The 18,425-nt window shown below is 35.4% G+C and overlaps 1 protein-coding gene and 1 pseudogene across 3 annotated transcripts in view; one reads left to right on the forward strand and one right to left on the reverse strand.

The window, feature by feature from the left end:
- kat2b (K(lysine) acetyltransferase 2B) overlaps positions 1–18,425 on the reverse strand; it is a 61,554-nt gene that overhangs the window by 8,071 nt on the left and 35,058 nt on the right. For 2 of the 3 annotated variants that reach the window (XM_028818181.2, XM_051936037.1), the window contains exons 10-17: positions 17,475–17,683; positions 14,517–14,643; positions 13,812–13,922; positions 7,813–7,956; positions 7,404–7,518; positions 6,779–6,809; positions 2,899–2,962; positions 2,702–2,786 (exon numbers count right to left, since the gene is read on the reverse strand). In XM_028818181.2, the coding sequence (XP_028674014.1) occupies positions 2,702–2,786; positions 2,899–2,962; positions 6,779–6,809; positions 7,404–7,518; positions 7,813–7,956; positions 13,812–13,922; positions 14,517–14,643; positions 17,475–17,683 (886 nt within the window). The remainder of the gene's footprint in view (positions 1–2,701; positions 2,787–2,898; positions 2,963–6,778; positions 6,810–7,403; positions 7,519–7,812; positions 7,957–13,811; positions 13,923–14,516; positions 14,644–17,474; positions 17,684–18,425) is intronic. The other variant, XM_051936036.1, reaches the window with a different exon arrangement.
- Positions 10,811–12,520, forward strand: LOC114643085 (nucleolar RNA helicase 2-like; annotated as a pseudogene).

The following is an 18,425-nucleotide window of genomic DNA, read 5'->3' on the forward strand; positions in this document are numbered from 1 at the left end:
TGTTTTACTGTATATGTAACTGTCTTTGCTTTAAAATATGCACCATACATATCTCTCTATTATAAAAGAAAATCTTGAAACAAGACTATTGCCAAGAGATTTTTTCAAGTCCCGGGAGACCAGACTATTGCCAAGAGATTTTTTCAAGTCCTCCTCTCAATCATTTTCAACCACGCTCACGGTCCTCTCACCTCTCATTCGTGTGAATGCTTTTGTCAGACACAGTTCTTGCTCTCTCAGCTCTTATAAATTTTTACATTTTCCTTACTTCAAGTTCCCAATAAAAGAAGACTTATTATGATCCCGAAGGGGGAATCAACAGAAGAAATGAGTACATGGGCAATCCTAGCACTGAGAAACGATGAAGTCAAACGAATTAATGTGAAAATTGTCTATCGGTTACGCAGAAAATTGGTTAAATGCATATCAATAGACTATTCTGAAACAGTTGGTGGTGATGGTGTGGAAGAATGATGTATCGTAATGTTATTGTGTAATTTATGTCCGAGTGATGGGCTATGCAGTAGGACAAGATTAGTTGTATTCAAAATTGGTCGAACATTTCTGACATGTAAAATTTTAACAGGCGACAAGAAAGGTAATCTTCTGTGCATAACAGTAGACACCAAAGGAGATCTTGATATGCCATTTGTATTAAAATGTTTACAGTTTACCACTAGAATAGCTTTTGCCATGACAATTAACAAATCACAGGGACAAACATTCAAAAAAGTCGGTTTATTTATTAGATAGAAAGAAACGATATTCACTCACGGGCAGTTATACATTGCATTGTCATGATGTAAGTCCAAACACGGAATCAAAATTCAATGCGCTATTGATGAAAAGTTCATTCAAAAAATACTTTTACTGAAGTTTTACTGTAAAAGTGTAAGTTTAAAAAGTATTTGTGTGTTAATTTCAAAGCCAAACAGAACGAAAACGTATAACGCAACGAATACCTCTAACGCAACATGAAACAATTTTTTTTCAATTTATTACTTTATAGTATTTTTTACTATGGTTAATTACTTGCTGTAATGTAAAATAGTTACTTCTATTATGCACATGTAACAATTCCTGTGAAAATAACAATCTATTTAAATTGTACATCCACTTCTCCATACGCAAGCGTCAGAACCATGAAGTAGCTAGCGCATAGCGAGCAAAGCGAGCAGGGGGCAGAGCCCCCTAGTGCTTTAAAAGATCAAAGCAATGTTTGGAGATCACTCAAAGATATATACCATTACCAATTTTAACCAGTTTATTTTAGTGTGAAAAATTGAACTACATTTAATTTTACACAGTAACAGCAGAAGTATTTAAAGAAGCAATATAACTAGCAATATAAAACAATTTAGAGCCAAAGCTAAACACACAGGCCCCTAATTTGAACTGTACCAGTTGTTGCCAACTGTATTATACATCCCAATCCGAATCAGAGACCGTAATTTAGTTTCATTGCTCCACTGAGCTCCTACTGCACGACTTTACTCCTGTTTCTCTTTAGTGGCCTTGCCCTCCTCATACATAACTCCTGCCTGTGCCAATTTAAGGACTATTACTGCTTACATGGGGTTCGAGGTAACAGCTCCCTCTTGATCCCCATCTCCTTAAGCTGATCCATGTCAGGATCAATGCACCAAGGCAGCTGGGAACGATAAATGTTTGGGGTTTTTTTCTGTATCCCCAACCTCCTCAGCTCCAATGATGTGCACAAATAGTCTAAACAGCACCTCTCTCTGTTAGGTCAAGTCTGGCAACATTACAATATTTTTAGTTTTGGTAAACTTGCTTGATCTGCTATACTTTTTAGAATGGTATTAAATTTTTATTCCGTTTCAAACAACACTAGTGTTCTTAAATTAAAAAATAATTAATTAAAAACGCACTGCACATATGAGAAAAATTAAATGACACAGACACAAACAAAAATAAACTACATGTAATACCTTGTTAAAATACCCAAATGTAATTGCGGGGAAGTGGAGTAAAGAAATGTCACTTTTAGTTTAGCTAAGTAACAGTTCAGCACTTAATAATTTAACAGAAAAAATGGTGGTACTTCAAAACATTTCAACTCCTGGAGATTGCATGCCAAAAAAACAGCTTGAGAATGCCTGACCCAGTATATAATGCATCACAAAAAACAACTAAACTGAACTAAATACATCTATGAATAAAGAATTATTCTTGATTTTTTTAAAATTTTGGTTTTAAATTATTTCCCATATTCTAATATGCAAATACTTTAAATGAAAACCAACTACTGGGTATATTGATTTTCAAGTATATGCACATTACTACATTTTATAATTTTATTTTTTGAATTCTATTAATTTTAAAGTTTGATTTTAATTAACTCTAATATGCAGCGTAAGTAAGAAAGCAGAATCAGATGTGGCTGGCCCATCTGATACCTTTTCAAAGAGGAGATGATACTCTAAGTGGTGGTAGTTTCAAGACGGTTCATGCTGCTCAGTGACAGCTTTATGTAAGCATACTTAAGAAAGGTAATTGCTTACACAACAAGTTTAAATTAATATGTAGCATGTAAAATGATAAACGCTGAACTTAATACATAGTTCATAGTTTATCCCTGCCTGTCTATTATTAATTATCTACTGATAAAAGCTAGAGGAAACTGAAGTGAAATCTAGATTATTGCTTAACTCGAGCAAATAATCAAATTTATATCTACCCATGGGAAAGCGTATCACATCGCTGTACCCTGGTGCTTCTGTTTTTTTGACTGGCTCCATGAAAGGCCATGCATTTTGATGGCTCTATAAAAATAGATAAATATAAAATATATCAATAATACAACATGCAGCATTTAATCATGCATTTTCTAAGAAATATAAGTTAAAATGAAACACATCTTAGCAACTTACAGACCTTTACTTGCTGCAAAATACTTTTTAAGACAGCAGAAAGTTGATCGGGGTCCTTGAACTCTTTCCTTAAATCAAAAAATATATATATTTTAGAATTTGTGTCTTTTGTAACATTGCCAAAATCAACATAATTCATCCATAACTATAACAATCCACAGAAAGTTTTGCAGAAAATTAAAAACATTATTTCTTAAAAATGCCAAAATGATGGTGTAACATCAGTTTTTCAAAAATATTTATTGTGTCAAAAGAGTAAATTAGATAGATAGATAGATAGATAGATAGATAGATAGATAGATAGATAGATAGATAGATAGATAGATAGATAGATAGATAGATAGAGTTTCCCCGAAAATAAGACAGGGTCTTATATTCATTTTTCCTCCAAAAGACGCGCTAGGGCTTATTTTCAGGGGATGTCTTGTTTTTTCATGAACAAAAATCTACATTTCTCTCTATTATAAAAAAAATCTTGGAAGGCTTGAAAGGAGACGATACGTGATTTTCTTGGAGACACTTTAATGACTCACAAGACAAGGCAGTGAGACTAAAGGACAGCTGCTGCACATGCTTTTAAATGATCGACACGTAGCACAACAGCAGTAAGACAGTGGCTGATCCGACCGCGTCTCTGTAGCGTGCGTTCAGGCCCCCTTCACAACGTGAGCAGCAGAGACGTGAAGTGGCTGGTGCGCAGCGCGCCCCAGGTGGTGGGCGAGTGAAGCGATCTGGGGGCACAACCCCCTAGTATTCTGGAACAAAAATTTACATTTATTCAAATACAATCATGTCATCATCTTCTGAAACATCATCATAACTCTCCAAACCCCGAATTCCATTATGAATTTCTTGCGACTTCATTTCCTTTAGAATAATATCCCCCAATCTCTCATGTCTAGCAATAGAGCTTTCCTTAAATGAGCACCTCTTGTCCATGTAGCCTGCTCGTAGTGCATTTGGATATCCAACATCTTCTCTTTGCTGAAAGCAGTAAGATTTTTGCCCTGGGACTCCTCCACAATTCCTTTCTTGTACTCGACAGAATAGCTTTCTTTTTGCACTCATCTTGTCGGGGGGGCAAAATACCGGTATTATTTCCTGTTCATCTGTGTACATACGGTAGCGGTATGCATTTATCGCTCATCCAAAGTCACCTGCTTAACTACGGCTTATTTTCGGAGTAGGGCTTATATTATGAGCATCCTGAATAATTATGCTAGGGATTATTTTCGGGGAAACACGGTAGATAGATTCTGTTCCATTTCTCATACGTAGTTCTCTGAGTGCCTACATAAATTTGCAAAAATATAATGGTAAATTGTAAAATAATAAAAGCATGGAATATTTACATGCATTTAAGCTACAGTAAGTAAAAATACTTTTTATAATGGAATCTAAGAAATGCAACTGCCTACATGTGCCAAAAAAACACATGATGGAGTCATTTATGATTCCACATCTTTACTGAAAAAATGTTAGGGGAAAAATACCATTATATATACATGTGTATACAGTATATAGTTTTTTTATTTTTGTTTTGTTTTTGTTTTTTTTTTTCAATGGGTAATCCTTTGACATCCAACGTAGTCCTGCATGAGGGAGTTGTGCAAAAGTGCCCTGAAATGTGCTGGCATCTCATTCTAATTCCTGGTATGTGTTAATTGTTGCCCGAATGCACCAGAATTAGAATGAAAAAATTCAAGAAATGAAAAATGAAATTATTTTTGGGAGTCTAATCAATCGATAGTGAGCCTGTTAAATATATCCGCAATGTATTAAAAACACTTTGCAACATACTGCTGTAGCTGCTAAATCACATATCCCTTGTGTTCTGGGGTTAGAATAAGGTCACTGGAAAAACTCAATTTATGTTGGTCATAGATAGACATGTTGCACATATGAAAGCCAGTTTGGTGGCTTGGTACATGAAGGAAAGGTAGTGAGTTAGAGATCTGAAGGATGGAGTATAAGCATTGTGACTTGGAATGCTGAGAGTATGACAGGTAAATTGGACAAAGAAGAGTACATATGTGCTCCATAGGGAAGACAAGATGGAAAGGTAGAGGTATAGGAATGCTTAGTGGAAATTGTGGAAGGTACAAGATTTTCTGGGAGGGGAGACGTGATAGTAAGGGTTGGTATACTTTTGTCTTAAATATTGGCTGACAAAGTGGTGGAAGTGAAAAAGGTGAATAAGTCTGTTGCAGTTTTTATGATTGTTGGTATACAACTGAAGAATAAAGTTCCAGCTTATTTTCATTTTGGTTCATGCTGACAGAGGTGACATCAGGTGTGCTTCTGGGGAATGTGACTATAATGAATGGCAACCTGAATGGCAATGTTGACACTGGTGATTGTGAGGGAGTCCATGGGGGCTTTAGCTATAGTACCAGGACCTGAGGGTGAGACAATTATGGAGTTTGGTGATGTGCAACACCAGTTTTAAGAAGGAGGAAAACAAGTTGGTGACATATGAATTAGGTGATGCAGGAAGCAAAATAGGCTGTTTGTTGGTGAGAAGAGTTTATCATGGCAGGGTGAAAAATGTGAAGGTGATCCATGGAGAAATTTCATAGCATTGCTTGACTTAAAGGAGGTCTGTTAGTTAGATGCATGACGAAAAGTAAGAGATAGTACATACCAAGGCTGAAGGTCTAGAATTTAAATGAGGGAAACTGTGACTAAGAAATTTGGGGAAACACTGGTAGCTAGAGCAAATGAGGTTTCAGAATTATCAGGTGTGAACTGCATGAGGGAAGCAATGAAGAATGTCTGTTTGGAAACAACAGAAGAAATCTGCAGTTGGTCAGAGAGACTGCCAAGACACAAGAAAACAGAGTAATGGACTGCTGAGGTACAGATGGCAATTGAAATAATGAGGATATGCTATAAGGAATGTCAATAAATGAAGAAAATAGCTGACAGGGCTAAAAGTAAGCAAAGTGAAATGCTAGAAGAGTAGATGCAAGGACACAAGAAGCTAAAAGACACAAGTTTGCAAGTGAACTGCAGAATTAAGAAGGAAAAATAAATGTGGAGGATGACAAAGCAGATGAAAAACCGAGCATGTAGTAGGTGTGAATTGCTTGGAAAGTGCTAAAGGGAACATGGTGATTAACAGTAATGGGATTAATAACAAATGGAAAAAGTATGCGGAGAAGTTGTTGAATGAGGAGAATGAATGGAGTAATGATGTTTGCTTTGAGAAAACAGAAGGACCAAGCTGTAAATTTTCAAACAAGGATGTTACAAAAGTACTGAAAAAGATTAATACAAAGTAGGTAAAGCTCAACTGTAAAGGTGTTGAAAATGTTGAAGACAGCAGAAGATCTTGGAGTTGAATGGTTCACAGACCTGTTCAACATAATTGTGTGTGAAAGAAGGAAGATTTGAAATGAAGTTTGCTCATTACAGTATGCAAATTAAAGGAGGTCCATTGAAGTAAGGGCCATAGAGATAACGCTTTTGAAACAGGTAATAAAGGTGGTGGAAAGAATACAGGTAAAAAGAATCTGGAATCTAAAGAAAATCAGTCAACTGCAATTTTGTTTTTATGCCTGGTAAAGGAATCAACATACAGTATTTAATCTTTGTCGTCAGGCAAATTCGGGATGAAAAACATTTTAAATATACTTCCTGACTGTGCTTAAGTTCTTCAAAGATTTTGGAAAATGTGAGAAAAAGCTGAGACTAAAACTAGAATCTAGGAGACAACAATGTTACCATACTGCCAATGAAAAATTTAATTAGTGTAGCTCATTTTGTTGAGTATTTTATTTACTGTATCACTGTATTAACATTGTGACAGTCATCATACAAAAGTTATTCTGTGCTGTAAATGTCAATTAACATTTAAAATAAAATTAGCAATATACACATACCCTCTTCCAAAAGGTTTCCATCCAGTTTCCCCTGAAATCATAAGTGCAAAAAGAATGAAATATATGTAGAGCAGAAACATGAAAATGGCAATAATTTCCTCACAGTGCAATGTCAACAATATAAAGGATACTTTTAGAAGGTTTTCCTCAATTCAGATTTCATACAAACAAGTTAATATATTTACTAATGACATCAACATAATGACTGAATAACACTTAAAGATCTGCGAACCTTTGATTTTACACTTGTAAGAATGTATTTTTGGAACAACCCCTAAATTAAACAGCACTAATTTACACCACTCTATAAATTAATATCTAGGTTCAGACTTTCACATATGTTTTAGTATTATTAAGCTAAATAAAACTTAAATGCTAATGCAGACCACATAAATGCCTATTCTTATTTTTAAAAACACACTGCGGTAGTTTGGTTCCATACGCACAAATTCTATATTCTTTGAGCTACACACTTTGTTTAATTAAATTATAAATATCTCATGTTTGTGTTTAGTTTATTTAAAAGATTGAACTAACACTCTCTGTACAACAAACAACTAAGTCCTACTTAGAAGTTTTATTTGTAGGAATATATGCAGTACAATTAAATATCTGAATAACATACTTATGCCAGGAATGCTTTCAATGGGGATTTGCTGAACACCTTCCTTAAAACAGGAAAGCCCAGGATATACTTTTCGAATCTGTGCTTGTTTCCTTTCTATCAACTTCTTAATTATCTGAAAAAGTAACAAAGGGTGCACTATTAGCAAAAAGTAGAACATTCCAGACAACACTCATTGGGGGACTACAATCTAATATAAGAAAAATACGTGCAAAAATATGAAAAATTACAAAAAATAAATGAAAAAGTCTATTTACATAAGGATGTCATTGACTGAAATGCATACACTGTATACAGAACTGTAATTTATTAAACCCTTAAAAATAAACACATTATAGTAGTGCATTAAATTTAATATGTTTGTATGTGGTTCTGTTAATAAAAAATGTGACGATGCATAAACTAGTACCTCTTTTTGTTTCTTTATGATCACAGAAAATTCAGTATAGGGTATCCTTGGATTCAGTTCACAACCCATTAAGGTAGCACCTTCATAGTCCTTAATATAGCCAACATATTTTTCTTTTGGTACCTTAATGTCTTTGGAAAAGCCCTAAAATAAAGACATAGAACAAGTTTAAAGAAATGAACAAGATAATCTTATACAATTTGTGAACATGTCATGTTTATGCACCACAACAGCCAGAAGAGAAACAAACAGAACCAAGCTATAAATTAACATTCATCACAGAGAAAATAGTGAAGAATAGTGCAAGTCTTGTAAAATTACAGTGTGTGGTGGATGTTCAGGAAGACTAATAAAACATGTCAAGTAACTGAAAATGTAAATGCAAAAATGTATTCTTACCCTTTCAACAAGATTACTTGTAAATTAATTGCACGTGCCTAACCTTCTGTAGGTAGATGCCTATCATACCATTGTAGAAATATTTCTTCATGGCTTTCAGTTACACAAGTCACTCTTTGTTGCCAAAGACGAGAGGATGGCATACTCAGTACTGTTGTGACTGTGAGTACTGATACACTGTTAGGCAGAAAAAGACTGCTGCAAAAACACTGTAGTAGCTGGGACCATTAAAAACTAGGTTCAGTAATTTTGTTGCCTTCAAAACCATCTGTCATGTTCAGTCACTAAAGTGAGGAGCTGGCCATGCGATTTTTCTTTGACCACATGGGATCTGTGTAATCCAACAAGATTAAGATGAGTCTCAAAAACTCAAAATAGTTTCCATATTTAAAAAGAGTCTTGAGCTAAAGAAACTTTGCACAATCCACAAAACCGAAAATATTTAGCTCATCGAATTTGTCAAACCTGGTCTTAATCTGCAAGGTGATGTTGTCCAGTATTTCATAGTAGAGCTTGCTCCTCTCCCCTTTAACCAGTTGCTTGCTGTGATTCTTGTTTTCTGTTAAATTAAGTCCAAAATGCATCCCTGCTGAAAATGACCATAAAAGAGGCCTAAGTCTTCACGTTGACAGTCCAATGACTTCACTGTGTCTCTTACATAAGCAAAGCAGAAGGCTATACCCTTCACCTTATTCTGAAGAACAGAAAATGGGGTGTCAGTCTCATTAAAAAATCCTATCCCATGAGATGAAAATTGGAAAGTCACAGATAAAATCCAGAGGCCGTGGCGAGGATCTCTCCTTTCCAGTCTTCACAGTTTGCATTTATTATCAGGAACAACTATGAAGATCAGCCTGGTAGATGTTGATGGTTTATACAATCCTAGAGCTGGAATTTCACTTGGGAGTTGCTTTCTTTGGCATGTGTCATTTCAACACTTCATTCAGAAGAAGAGTGCATTTTGTGTAATTATTGGAAATGATGCTAAGTCTTCAACTGACATAAAAAAGATTTTATACTTGTGGTGGACTTTGCAGACTGGGAAAATCCTTTGTGTAGTTTGTGAGCAAAAAAGCTTCAAGGACTTTTTCTTTGACTTTTGCTTGTACTAGTTTATTAACAACTTATTTTTCTCTAAAGCACCTAATACACAGCCTGCTATAGCAACTCCTTTTTGTCATTGTTTATATTGCCAGTTCCTAAAAAAGATTCCTTAACTTCACAATTGGAAATGTCCTAAAACTACTGAGATTCAGGCTCTGTTGGTTACATCAGAGTCTCTTTGACTTTAACAGCAACAGAAATGTCTTGTAATCAGTTGCTGTTTTGATATCATTTCTAAGCACATCAGTGACTGCCTCTGTCAAAACATTATAAATTCTACTTGACATTCCCAAAAACACAGTTGGCAACTCTAAATGTATTGTTAATTTCTTAACCTCTTTGGCCATCATAAACTCAAAAGAATGTTAATTTGTGTTTTGCTACATAGCACATTGCATCAATCAGGCTTTTTAGAATCACACAGTTTTCTTTTACTTTCTGATTATGCATACTGATGTTAAGTTTTCAATGTTCATTCAGTACCAAGTAGATTTACAAATGTCTTTAGTGTTCTTTGTGATTTTTCACGCTTTCATTGTGCTCTTAGTAAGGTTGACCGTACACTGAAGTTGGGTGAGAATAGTTGACTGGGAAAGCAGAATACCTTACTGCTAGAACAGCTTACTGCTTTCAGAATATCAACACAGCCAGTCTTTGTGCTACTAATACTTGGTCTAAAAGGAACTCATAATTTTCTGCCCATTGGTTTGACTGAGGTCTTTGAGTACTTTTATATGGTTGTCATTGTTATATCTCATCTTTCCCTAAAACAAATGTTGAAAACTGCTGAAGATGAGCTATTAGCATTGTAGAAACAACATTTACTGACAATGAGACCATAAGAAGGTTGGTGGGATCATTCAAATATATGTCAAACAGATGCAGCATATTAATCCAAATAGGAATATAAACAAAAGAAAAAGAATATTGTGCTTTTCACTATTATATTCACAAATATCCAATCATCTGTGCATGTGCAAGTCTTTTTGAAGCACTTCATTCAAACAAGGAGACCTTGGGTGGGTCACCATGAATATTCAAGTAAACATCAGGCATAGCATGTCAATCCAAGTGAGCGTGTATGCAAAAGCAGCAAAACATTGTTCTTTTGACTGTTACAGTAGATTCACTAATATGTCAGTTGTTAATGCCTATACAAATCTTATTAAATCGGTTCATTCATTTAGGGAGATCTTGAAAGAAAAAGCTACCAAAACTTTCTCTTGGCTTTTAACAACCAATAAATATTTGAAAATAAAGAACCTTTCTAATTTTGTGGTGGAGACAGAAGGGTCTCTTGTCTGCCTTTGGGTCGCTCTATTCCGGTAAAATGCCAGGAAAGATCTACTTTGACAGTGACAAACATGGACACAGAAGAAGCTTTGAAAGTTAACAGCTGAGAGGAGAACCATCATGAAAAACCAAAAAAGGAAAAAAAGTCTCCAAGGATGAAAAGAAATTGAGAAAACAAGTTCTCAATGAATTAACATTAAAAATGCAGTTAATTTCTCATTCCAAAGAAGAACCAAGCCCTAAAGGTGACAATGAAACAGAAGTCAAGGAAAAACTCCAGAACAAAAAGAGGGTGGTTTTTCTAATTTTAGGATTTCTTCAAAAACTAAATCTTTTGAAAGCCAGAGGCATTATATATTTGTTTGATATTCAGTCCAAAATTTTTAACTATGTGTATGATGGGAATGCTGTGATTGCTCAAGCACACACAGGAACTGGAAAAACGTTTTCCTTTGCTATTCCTCTGATTGAAAAACTCCAGTCTGATGCCTTGGAAAGAAAAATGGGAAGGCCCCCAAAGGTTTTGGTTCTCACTCTAACAAGAGAGCTGGCAAAAAAAATTCAAAGATATAACCAGAAAACTGGCAATAGCATGCTTTATGGTGGAACTGCTTACAACCCTCAAATTGACGCTATAAGGAATGGAATCGATATCCTAGAGGGCACTCCTGGTTATATTAAAGACCACCTTCGGAATAACAAATTAAACCTGTCAAAGTTAAAGCATGTGGTGCTGGATGAAGCTGATCATATGCTGGACGTTAGCTTTGCTGAGCAGGTTGAGGAGATTTTGGTGTCTGCCTACAAAAAGGGTTCTGAAGACAATCCACAGACCCTGCTATTCTCTGCTACGTGCCCTAACTGGGTATATGATGTTGCTAAGAAATACATGAGGACAAAATTTGAGCAAGTGGAACTAATTGGGAAGAAGACTAAAAAAACCACAACAATTGCGGAACACCTTGCAATTGGATGTCATTGGTCTCAACAAGCTGCAGTTATTGGAGATATCATTCAGGTATACAGTGGAAGCCATTATCATCTGTGAGACAAAGAAGGAAGCAAAGAATTGGCCATCAACTCCTCAATTAAGCAGGAAACCCAGTCTTTGCATGGAGACATTCCACAGAAACAGAGAAAAATTATACTAAAGGGATTCAGAAATGGTTCTTTTTAAGTCCTGGTTACTACAAATGTGACAGCTAGTGGGTTAGGCATTCCATAGGTTGATTTAGTCATTCAGTGCGCACCACCCAGGGCCGGACACACTTGAATCTGTATCAGCTTTTACCAGCACAAGGAGGAAGACCAGCTGCGATTTGTAGAGACAAGAGTTGGAATAACTTCCAAGCAAGTGGATGTCCCAACTGCAAATGATATCATCAAAGCTTCCGGCAAAGATGCTGTTGGATTTCTAGATGCTGCCTCCCCCCCTCTGCAGTTGGATATTTTTGATCAGCAACCGAAAAATTGATATAGGAGAGAGGGGCTATTGAAGCTTTAGCAGCTGCTCTAGTACACATTTCCGGGGTTAAATCTATTGAACAGTGTTCTTTGCTTAGTTGAGATGTGGACTTTGTAACAATGACTCTGATGTGTTCAGTGGTAATGCACAGCATTGAGTATGCCTGGAGGGGCCTTAGAGAACAGCTGGGTGAAGACGTTGATTCAAAGATTCATTGAATGAAGTTCTTAAAGGGCAAGATTGGAGTTTGCTTTGATGTTCCAGCTGCTAGTCTGAAGACCATTCTGGGTTCTTGGAAAGACTCAAGGCGCTGGCAGCCGTGTGTTGCAACTGAGCATCCTGAACTAGAAGAAGTGAAGCGTAGTGGAGAGAGAGTTTCATCCAGTTTTGGCAAGAAATCTTTCCATGGTGATGGAAAGAGAAATGACCGGTTTAATAATAGAGGACAACAGAAGAGAAGCTTCTGCCTACTGTGGTGTCGACTCTAGCCTTTGGAACTTTTGTCTTTCATCTACAGAATCCTTCCAATATCAGCATGGTCATCTTTCACCATAGTCTCTTAAATCCTCACTTTGTAAAACAGTGGGATCTGAAGAAACTATGAGAATTGCATTGCAATTGTGCATTTTAATGTATAGGCCTATTCACTGGAATGACAAACCTCATTAAAGAAAATAAAGAACAATTTTTTTAAATATAGGACTCCTTTTTGTTTTAAGGCTAACATAAAGCATTTTTTATTCATTAGAATAGAGTAGGTACCCTTACCCTGCCTACCCTGACTTCACATGACTAGTTCTAAGCTGATATAAACTTTATAGATGTTCAGTTGAAACTCAGAAGCAAAATGGCAAGATAAGACCAGGAGTTAACAGTCACTAAACATATTAGTGGTGATTGCTTTTAGAATATCATTAATATGCAACTCTGACCTCATACTTACCAACAATGTTACCAACAACATTACAATATCACAAACTGATTACGGGCCCAATGTGAAGAATCAAAGGTTATCTACTTTGTTCATTGATATAAAGAGTATACTAATGGTAGTACAGATTCAGTTATCTTTAAGACTTTAAATACTGCATTGTAGCTAATTATGCTTGTGTCTGTCAATATTTCCCTAGTAAACAGAAATGAGAATACTTTTAGTTATAGATTGTAAATGGTTGCCTAGTTACAAAGTGGTTGCTAAGGGCATAAGTGGTACCTTAGCGTCACAGGACAGAGATAGGGTGAGCAGGTGGCAAAGCAATAGAGTTAGAGAGCAAATGAGGGATAAATTCATGCTGGCAACAACACAGCAGCTCCACATGCCACTGTGGATAAGACACTGCCACCACTTTATGGCATGTTCTGTCACTGTAAGTAGTGTCCTGCAAGTAGTTGTTTTGAATGCACAAGGTTCTTAAAGAATCAAAATACAAAGTTCCTAATTTACAAATGCATTATGTCAGCCAGGCATCCCGCCCCAGTATAGGCATTTTGCAATGTACTGAATTTTACAAAATCTGTTGATATTGTGATGTTTTCAGTACAATGCAGGCTTCATGAAAAGAGTGACTATCTTGATATCATTGTCTTCAATGAATGACAACACAGAGTACGCAGAGAATATTCATGCAGATATGGTGCAGCATATAGAGCGACAGGCAGCAACAGGACTATGAAGCAGCTACACCAACCACAGTTCACCATACTACCTCACATAAAAAATATCTGTATACCAACTTACTTGTTTTTTGAAATAGCCGATGGCATATTCATCTGCATAAGTCAGGAAATTAAGAATACTGTGCTTGATATGATGCTCCTTTAGGTGATTCATAAGATGAGTTCCATATCCCTTAAATGAAGATGATTATATTTAAACTATGCAGAACATTTTTTCTACAAAAATAATACCAATGAGTGAATAAAATGTAAAACCCAGATTTAAGGCCAATCAAATATATAATATTGAAAGTCAATAAATGTTTATTTATCAATGACCTTGTATTTTAAGAAAAACTTTGCAGAAGCAAAAATTAAGTCCTAAAATATAGGTGATACTGGGGCAGAGATGTCTGGCCTGAAGGGATATTTCTAACACTTTGTAACATGTAAATAATTACAAATCTTTGAATTTTCAAATAAATTGAATAAATCAATACCTTCATAAAGAATAAAAATAGGCAAAACTAGTAGTTGGAAGACATTACAACTTTCAAAGTTAGTGATCATGCTGCATAGACAACACAGAATACAAGTTTCAAGACTTTTTAATTACATGTTTACTTACTTCTTTAAAAATGAAGAAAACATACTGTAGTGCTATACTATACTATGGTTACAAAACACTCAGGCTTTGTATCAAAATTAAATTTACTCATTTAAGATTTAAGCAAACAAAGGGTCAAATCCTGGTGTAAACATGCAGTATAAAGCCTGCCTCCCTTACTTTTACTTGCTCATTTGATGTGACAGCACAGAAGACAATTTCAGTGAAGCCTTGCGAAGGAAACATTCTGAAGCAAATCCCTCCAATCACGCGGCCATCTTTAATAAGAGCAAGAGTTTTATGTTTCCTGTGGAAAAAACACCATTGTTAGGTATATTTAAATATCAGTTTCATGAGTTGCTTTCCTGTAAATGCACATTCTTGATATGATATAATGAAATTATGTGTATGGTGTTCTGTCTATGTGCAGTTTGCATGGCCTACCTTTAGAAATTTGAGTGGTACAATAACTACTGGTGTAGTACCTGCACAGCTTCACTTAATAAAGTCTCTCTATTATAATAAAAAAATCCTGGGACGAGACAAGACTTTTTAGCCTGGGATGAGATATGACTTTTTCAGAGAGATACTTTCACGTCGCACAAGACGAGACTCTGTGCCAAGAGATTTAACCACACCCAGGGCCGGAAATAAAAGACAAAAAGTAGATGACCAAGTAGAACGTCGTAAAGAATTCAAAAACATTGGCGCGATACACATGCAGAGCAAGTTAGAGATAATGAAATTACTAAAATTCGAAAGTCTCAAAAAAATGACAGTAAAGCTTGCATTAGCACAAACAAAAAAAACGAACAAAAAGAAAGATCGAATATATTGTTCGATTTTAAACTTTAAGTCAGAGACTTGTAGATCGTCTAATTCGTGTTGCCATTAGGGAAAAGTAGTGTTTCTTCCCAATGAAGAGACATATGTGCAAGAATTGAAAGATTTGTTGCTTGATGAAAGTGAAATCCAAATACATGAGCGGCAGAGATGCAAAGTGGCTGGCGCATAGTTCAGGCCGGGGGGGGGTTGCCGAGCGAAGTGAGCAGGGGTCAAAGCCCCCTAGTATTTCATAAAACTGAAAACTTGTGTGATAACAGTTACTTGCACACTCATGCAAATCTGTGTCTTAGTATTTCTTTTGCTGAATATTGAAACAAGTACCATGTAATGTAGTATGTTGTTTTTCCACATGTAAAACAAAATAAGTTGTTGCAGTTGCAGACACTTTCATAAATATTTCTCAAGTTCAGAGTCGGTATAATAATGCAGCATGTTATACTTCACTGTTTAACTAGCATTTGTTTTACTTGTTTTTTTAATGTATTCGTGATACTGTATAAACTTCTGCCCACTTTTTATGACACTTCTTTCACACACTTCAAATAAACAATACTCTTTACACATTTAAATAATGATGGGAAATAATTTCTTTGAATTATTGGGAAAAGCAAGCAAGGTATTTCTTGATCAAGCAAATGTAATTATGAATGATAAATCCACTCACATATTTAGAATATTCTAAAAAAATTTGTGCAAACAGTTTATAGTGCATTACAACATAAATCACTTTACAGGATATTCTGAGTAACTGGAGTGACTGTTCAATGCAACCAATTGTCTTGTAAAGCATGCTGAGAATCAGGGTCGTTGACCGGGGGCTCCACAAGCATAGGGGCCCCATGCTAATCTATGTATGTTGTGTTTTGTAGGTAGGAGCCCCAGTGCACTACTTTGCTTGGGGGCTTACAATGCTGTTAAGATGGCCCTGCTGAGAATACATGAAAAAAACTACCAACCTGTATATGAAATTAGAAACCTGAAAACTACTCTGACGAGTAATAAATGAGAAATACTGTTGTCATGTTCCTAGTCTATGCAAGCCATTGTTAGAAAACCTCCACAGTGAACTAATACTAACAATTCCAAAAAAATAAAGGATTTGCATTTCATTTTATATGCATCTATCCCTTCTTTGAACTGCTATGGTGCCATGATTTTCTATTTGTGGTCACCTTTTCCTAATGTGCTCGTATTTACTATTTCTCCATGTCTGTGTTTATGTATATCAAATCTTAATGATGCTGGTAACTCTACTTGCACATTAGCAGTGTAATTTTTCCATAATACAGTATTTAATTGCTTTCCATTCCTTCATTGTTCCAATTTTACGGCCATTGTAGTCTGGAGATCAAAATGTTCCCTGAAGAGAGTATGCCAAAGCAGTATTCTGCAGCTATATTAATGATGGAAAGACTCAAACTGCTGACTCCCTTACTGTGTTTGAGAAGCGCTTGAAAACTCCCCTGTTTATTTAACATCTCTTTATCTGACAATAGGTTTGATGCAAAGTTCTTAGTAGCTTAGGAAAGAGTAACTTAGTGTTGTGGTTTAGAACTCTTCACTTGTGATGGCTAATTTTGTAACTTTGTTCAGTAACACTTTTTTTTTCTTAAAACAGACCCCAAACTGTTTACTTAATTATGTTGATCTCTTTTTTTTAAGTTGGTAAATGAATAAATGTAAATGTAAAACACTCTCAATAAATACAGTTCCTCAACAATACATTTATTTATATTTTTACAAGAAAGCATGTGGTATCTGACCAAGAAATGTATTCATATTATAGCAATGTACTGTATGTGCCTGTAAGTGTATTTGTAATTTTTGTTATGTTTTTCTTTATTTAACTTTTCCACCACTATACAAACCATTACTTTGTTTGATAATCATTTTCCATATATTAAAAGGTAACACAACAAACATTCTCAAACCCATTTAATTCAATTCAGGACCATGGGCTGCTGGTTTCCATCCTGCCACACTGGGAACAAAGCAGGAAACAGCTTTGGATAGAAGGGGAGTGCACTGCTAAGCCCATAGACACATACACCCACTGAGGAAAAATTTTGGTTTGCCAATCAACCTATCCAGCATTTCTTGGAAGATATGAAAGGAAAACCTGGCTACAAGATTCTAACCCAGGGCACTAGATTCATTACCCACCACACCATCGTACCACTGCATAATAAGTTGCTTGATATAAAAAGGAAATATTAAAGACCAGTTTAAAGTCATCTCTGTATACATATAAAATGACTAATAACACAAATATTCATTAAAGGCATAACTCACGGGTCAAATACAAGTCTTGTAATATATTCCTTTGGCATTCTGGGAAGCTGATGAGAAAAAACGTTCTGTAGCCCAACAAGCCATATCATGATCTTTTTGTTTGGTTTTTGGTTTAGAGAATTTCCAACAACATGAAATTCAATCACTCCCCTTCGCTCTTCTAGTCTTGCTGCTTCATCTCTGGCAGAGTGTGCAGACAAAAAACTGGGCTTAATGACAAAAACAAAACAAAAACATTACATAGTAAAATGTGAAATCATTTTATCACATGTCATTTTCACAGCTAAGCAAATAAGCTCTTTCTGTAAATTTGCTACCAATTTGTCATGCTTTCTTTGTGTGATTCAGCACTGACTTCAACACTTGATAGTTGAACTGTAATACCTAAGTATTCATAATGAACAATAAATATGACAAAGAATAAAAAGCACTACAATATAAACATAACCACTGCTAAAAAAAATAATTCATCTAACAGTCAAAAGAAAAAATGTTTCTTTTTAAATTAATAACTGAACTTGTTAAGCTTTTGCCATAACAATATATTCTTCCATGCTTCCATGAGAATTCTCATATTAGTCCTGTTTATGAATTTTTCACAAAGACATGTATGTTAGGTATATGGCTGAATATAAAATTAACCAGTGTAAGTGTCTGCAGGAGTGTGAGCTGGCTTCAATTACCTCAGATACTAAAATGGAAACAATGGGTTCAGAAATTGGATGGATGAAATTTTTTTTATTATTTTTAACATTAATATTACATTCAGAATTGTGTGAGAAATCTTAAGGCTTTGAATCAAGGGATCATGCTGAATATTAAAATAAATGTAGCTGACTTCAGTGTGAGGTTCTATGTCCACATTTCAATTCCACCTTGACTTTATATTATTCATTTTTAGTATGACTGTTTATCCATCCATCCATTTTCCAACCCGCTGAATCCGAACAC

The sequence above is a fragment of the Erpetoichthys calabaricus genome, chromosome 13 (genome assembly GCF_900747795.2).
Source record: "Erpetoichthys calabaricus chromosome 13, fErpCal1.3, whole genome shotgun sequence".
Taxonomy (NCBI): Eukaryota; Metazoa; Chordata; class Cladistia; order Polypteriformes; family Polypteridae; genus Erpetoichthys; species Erpetoichthys calabaricus.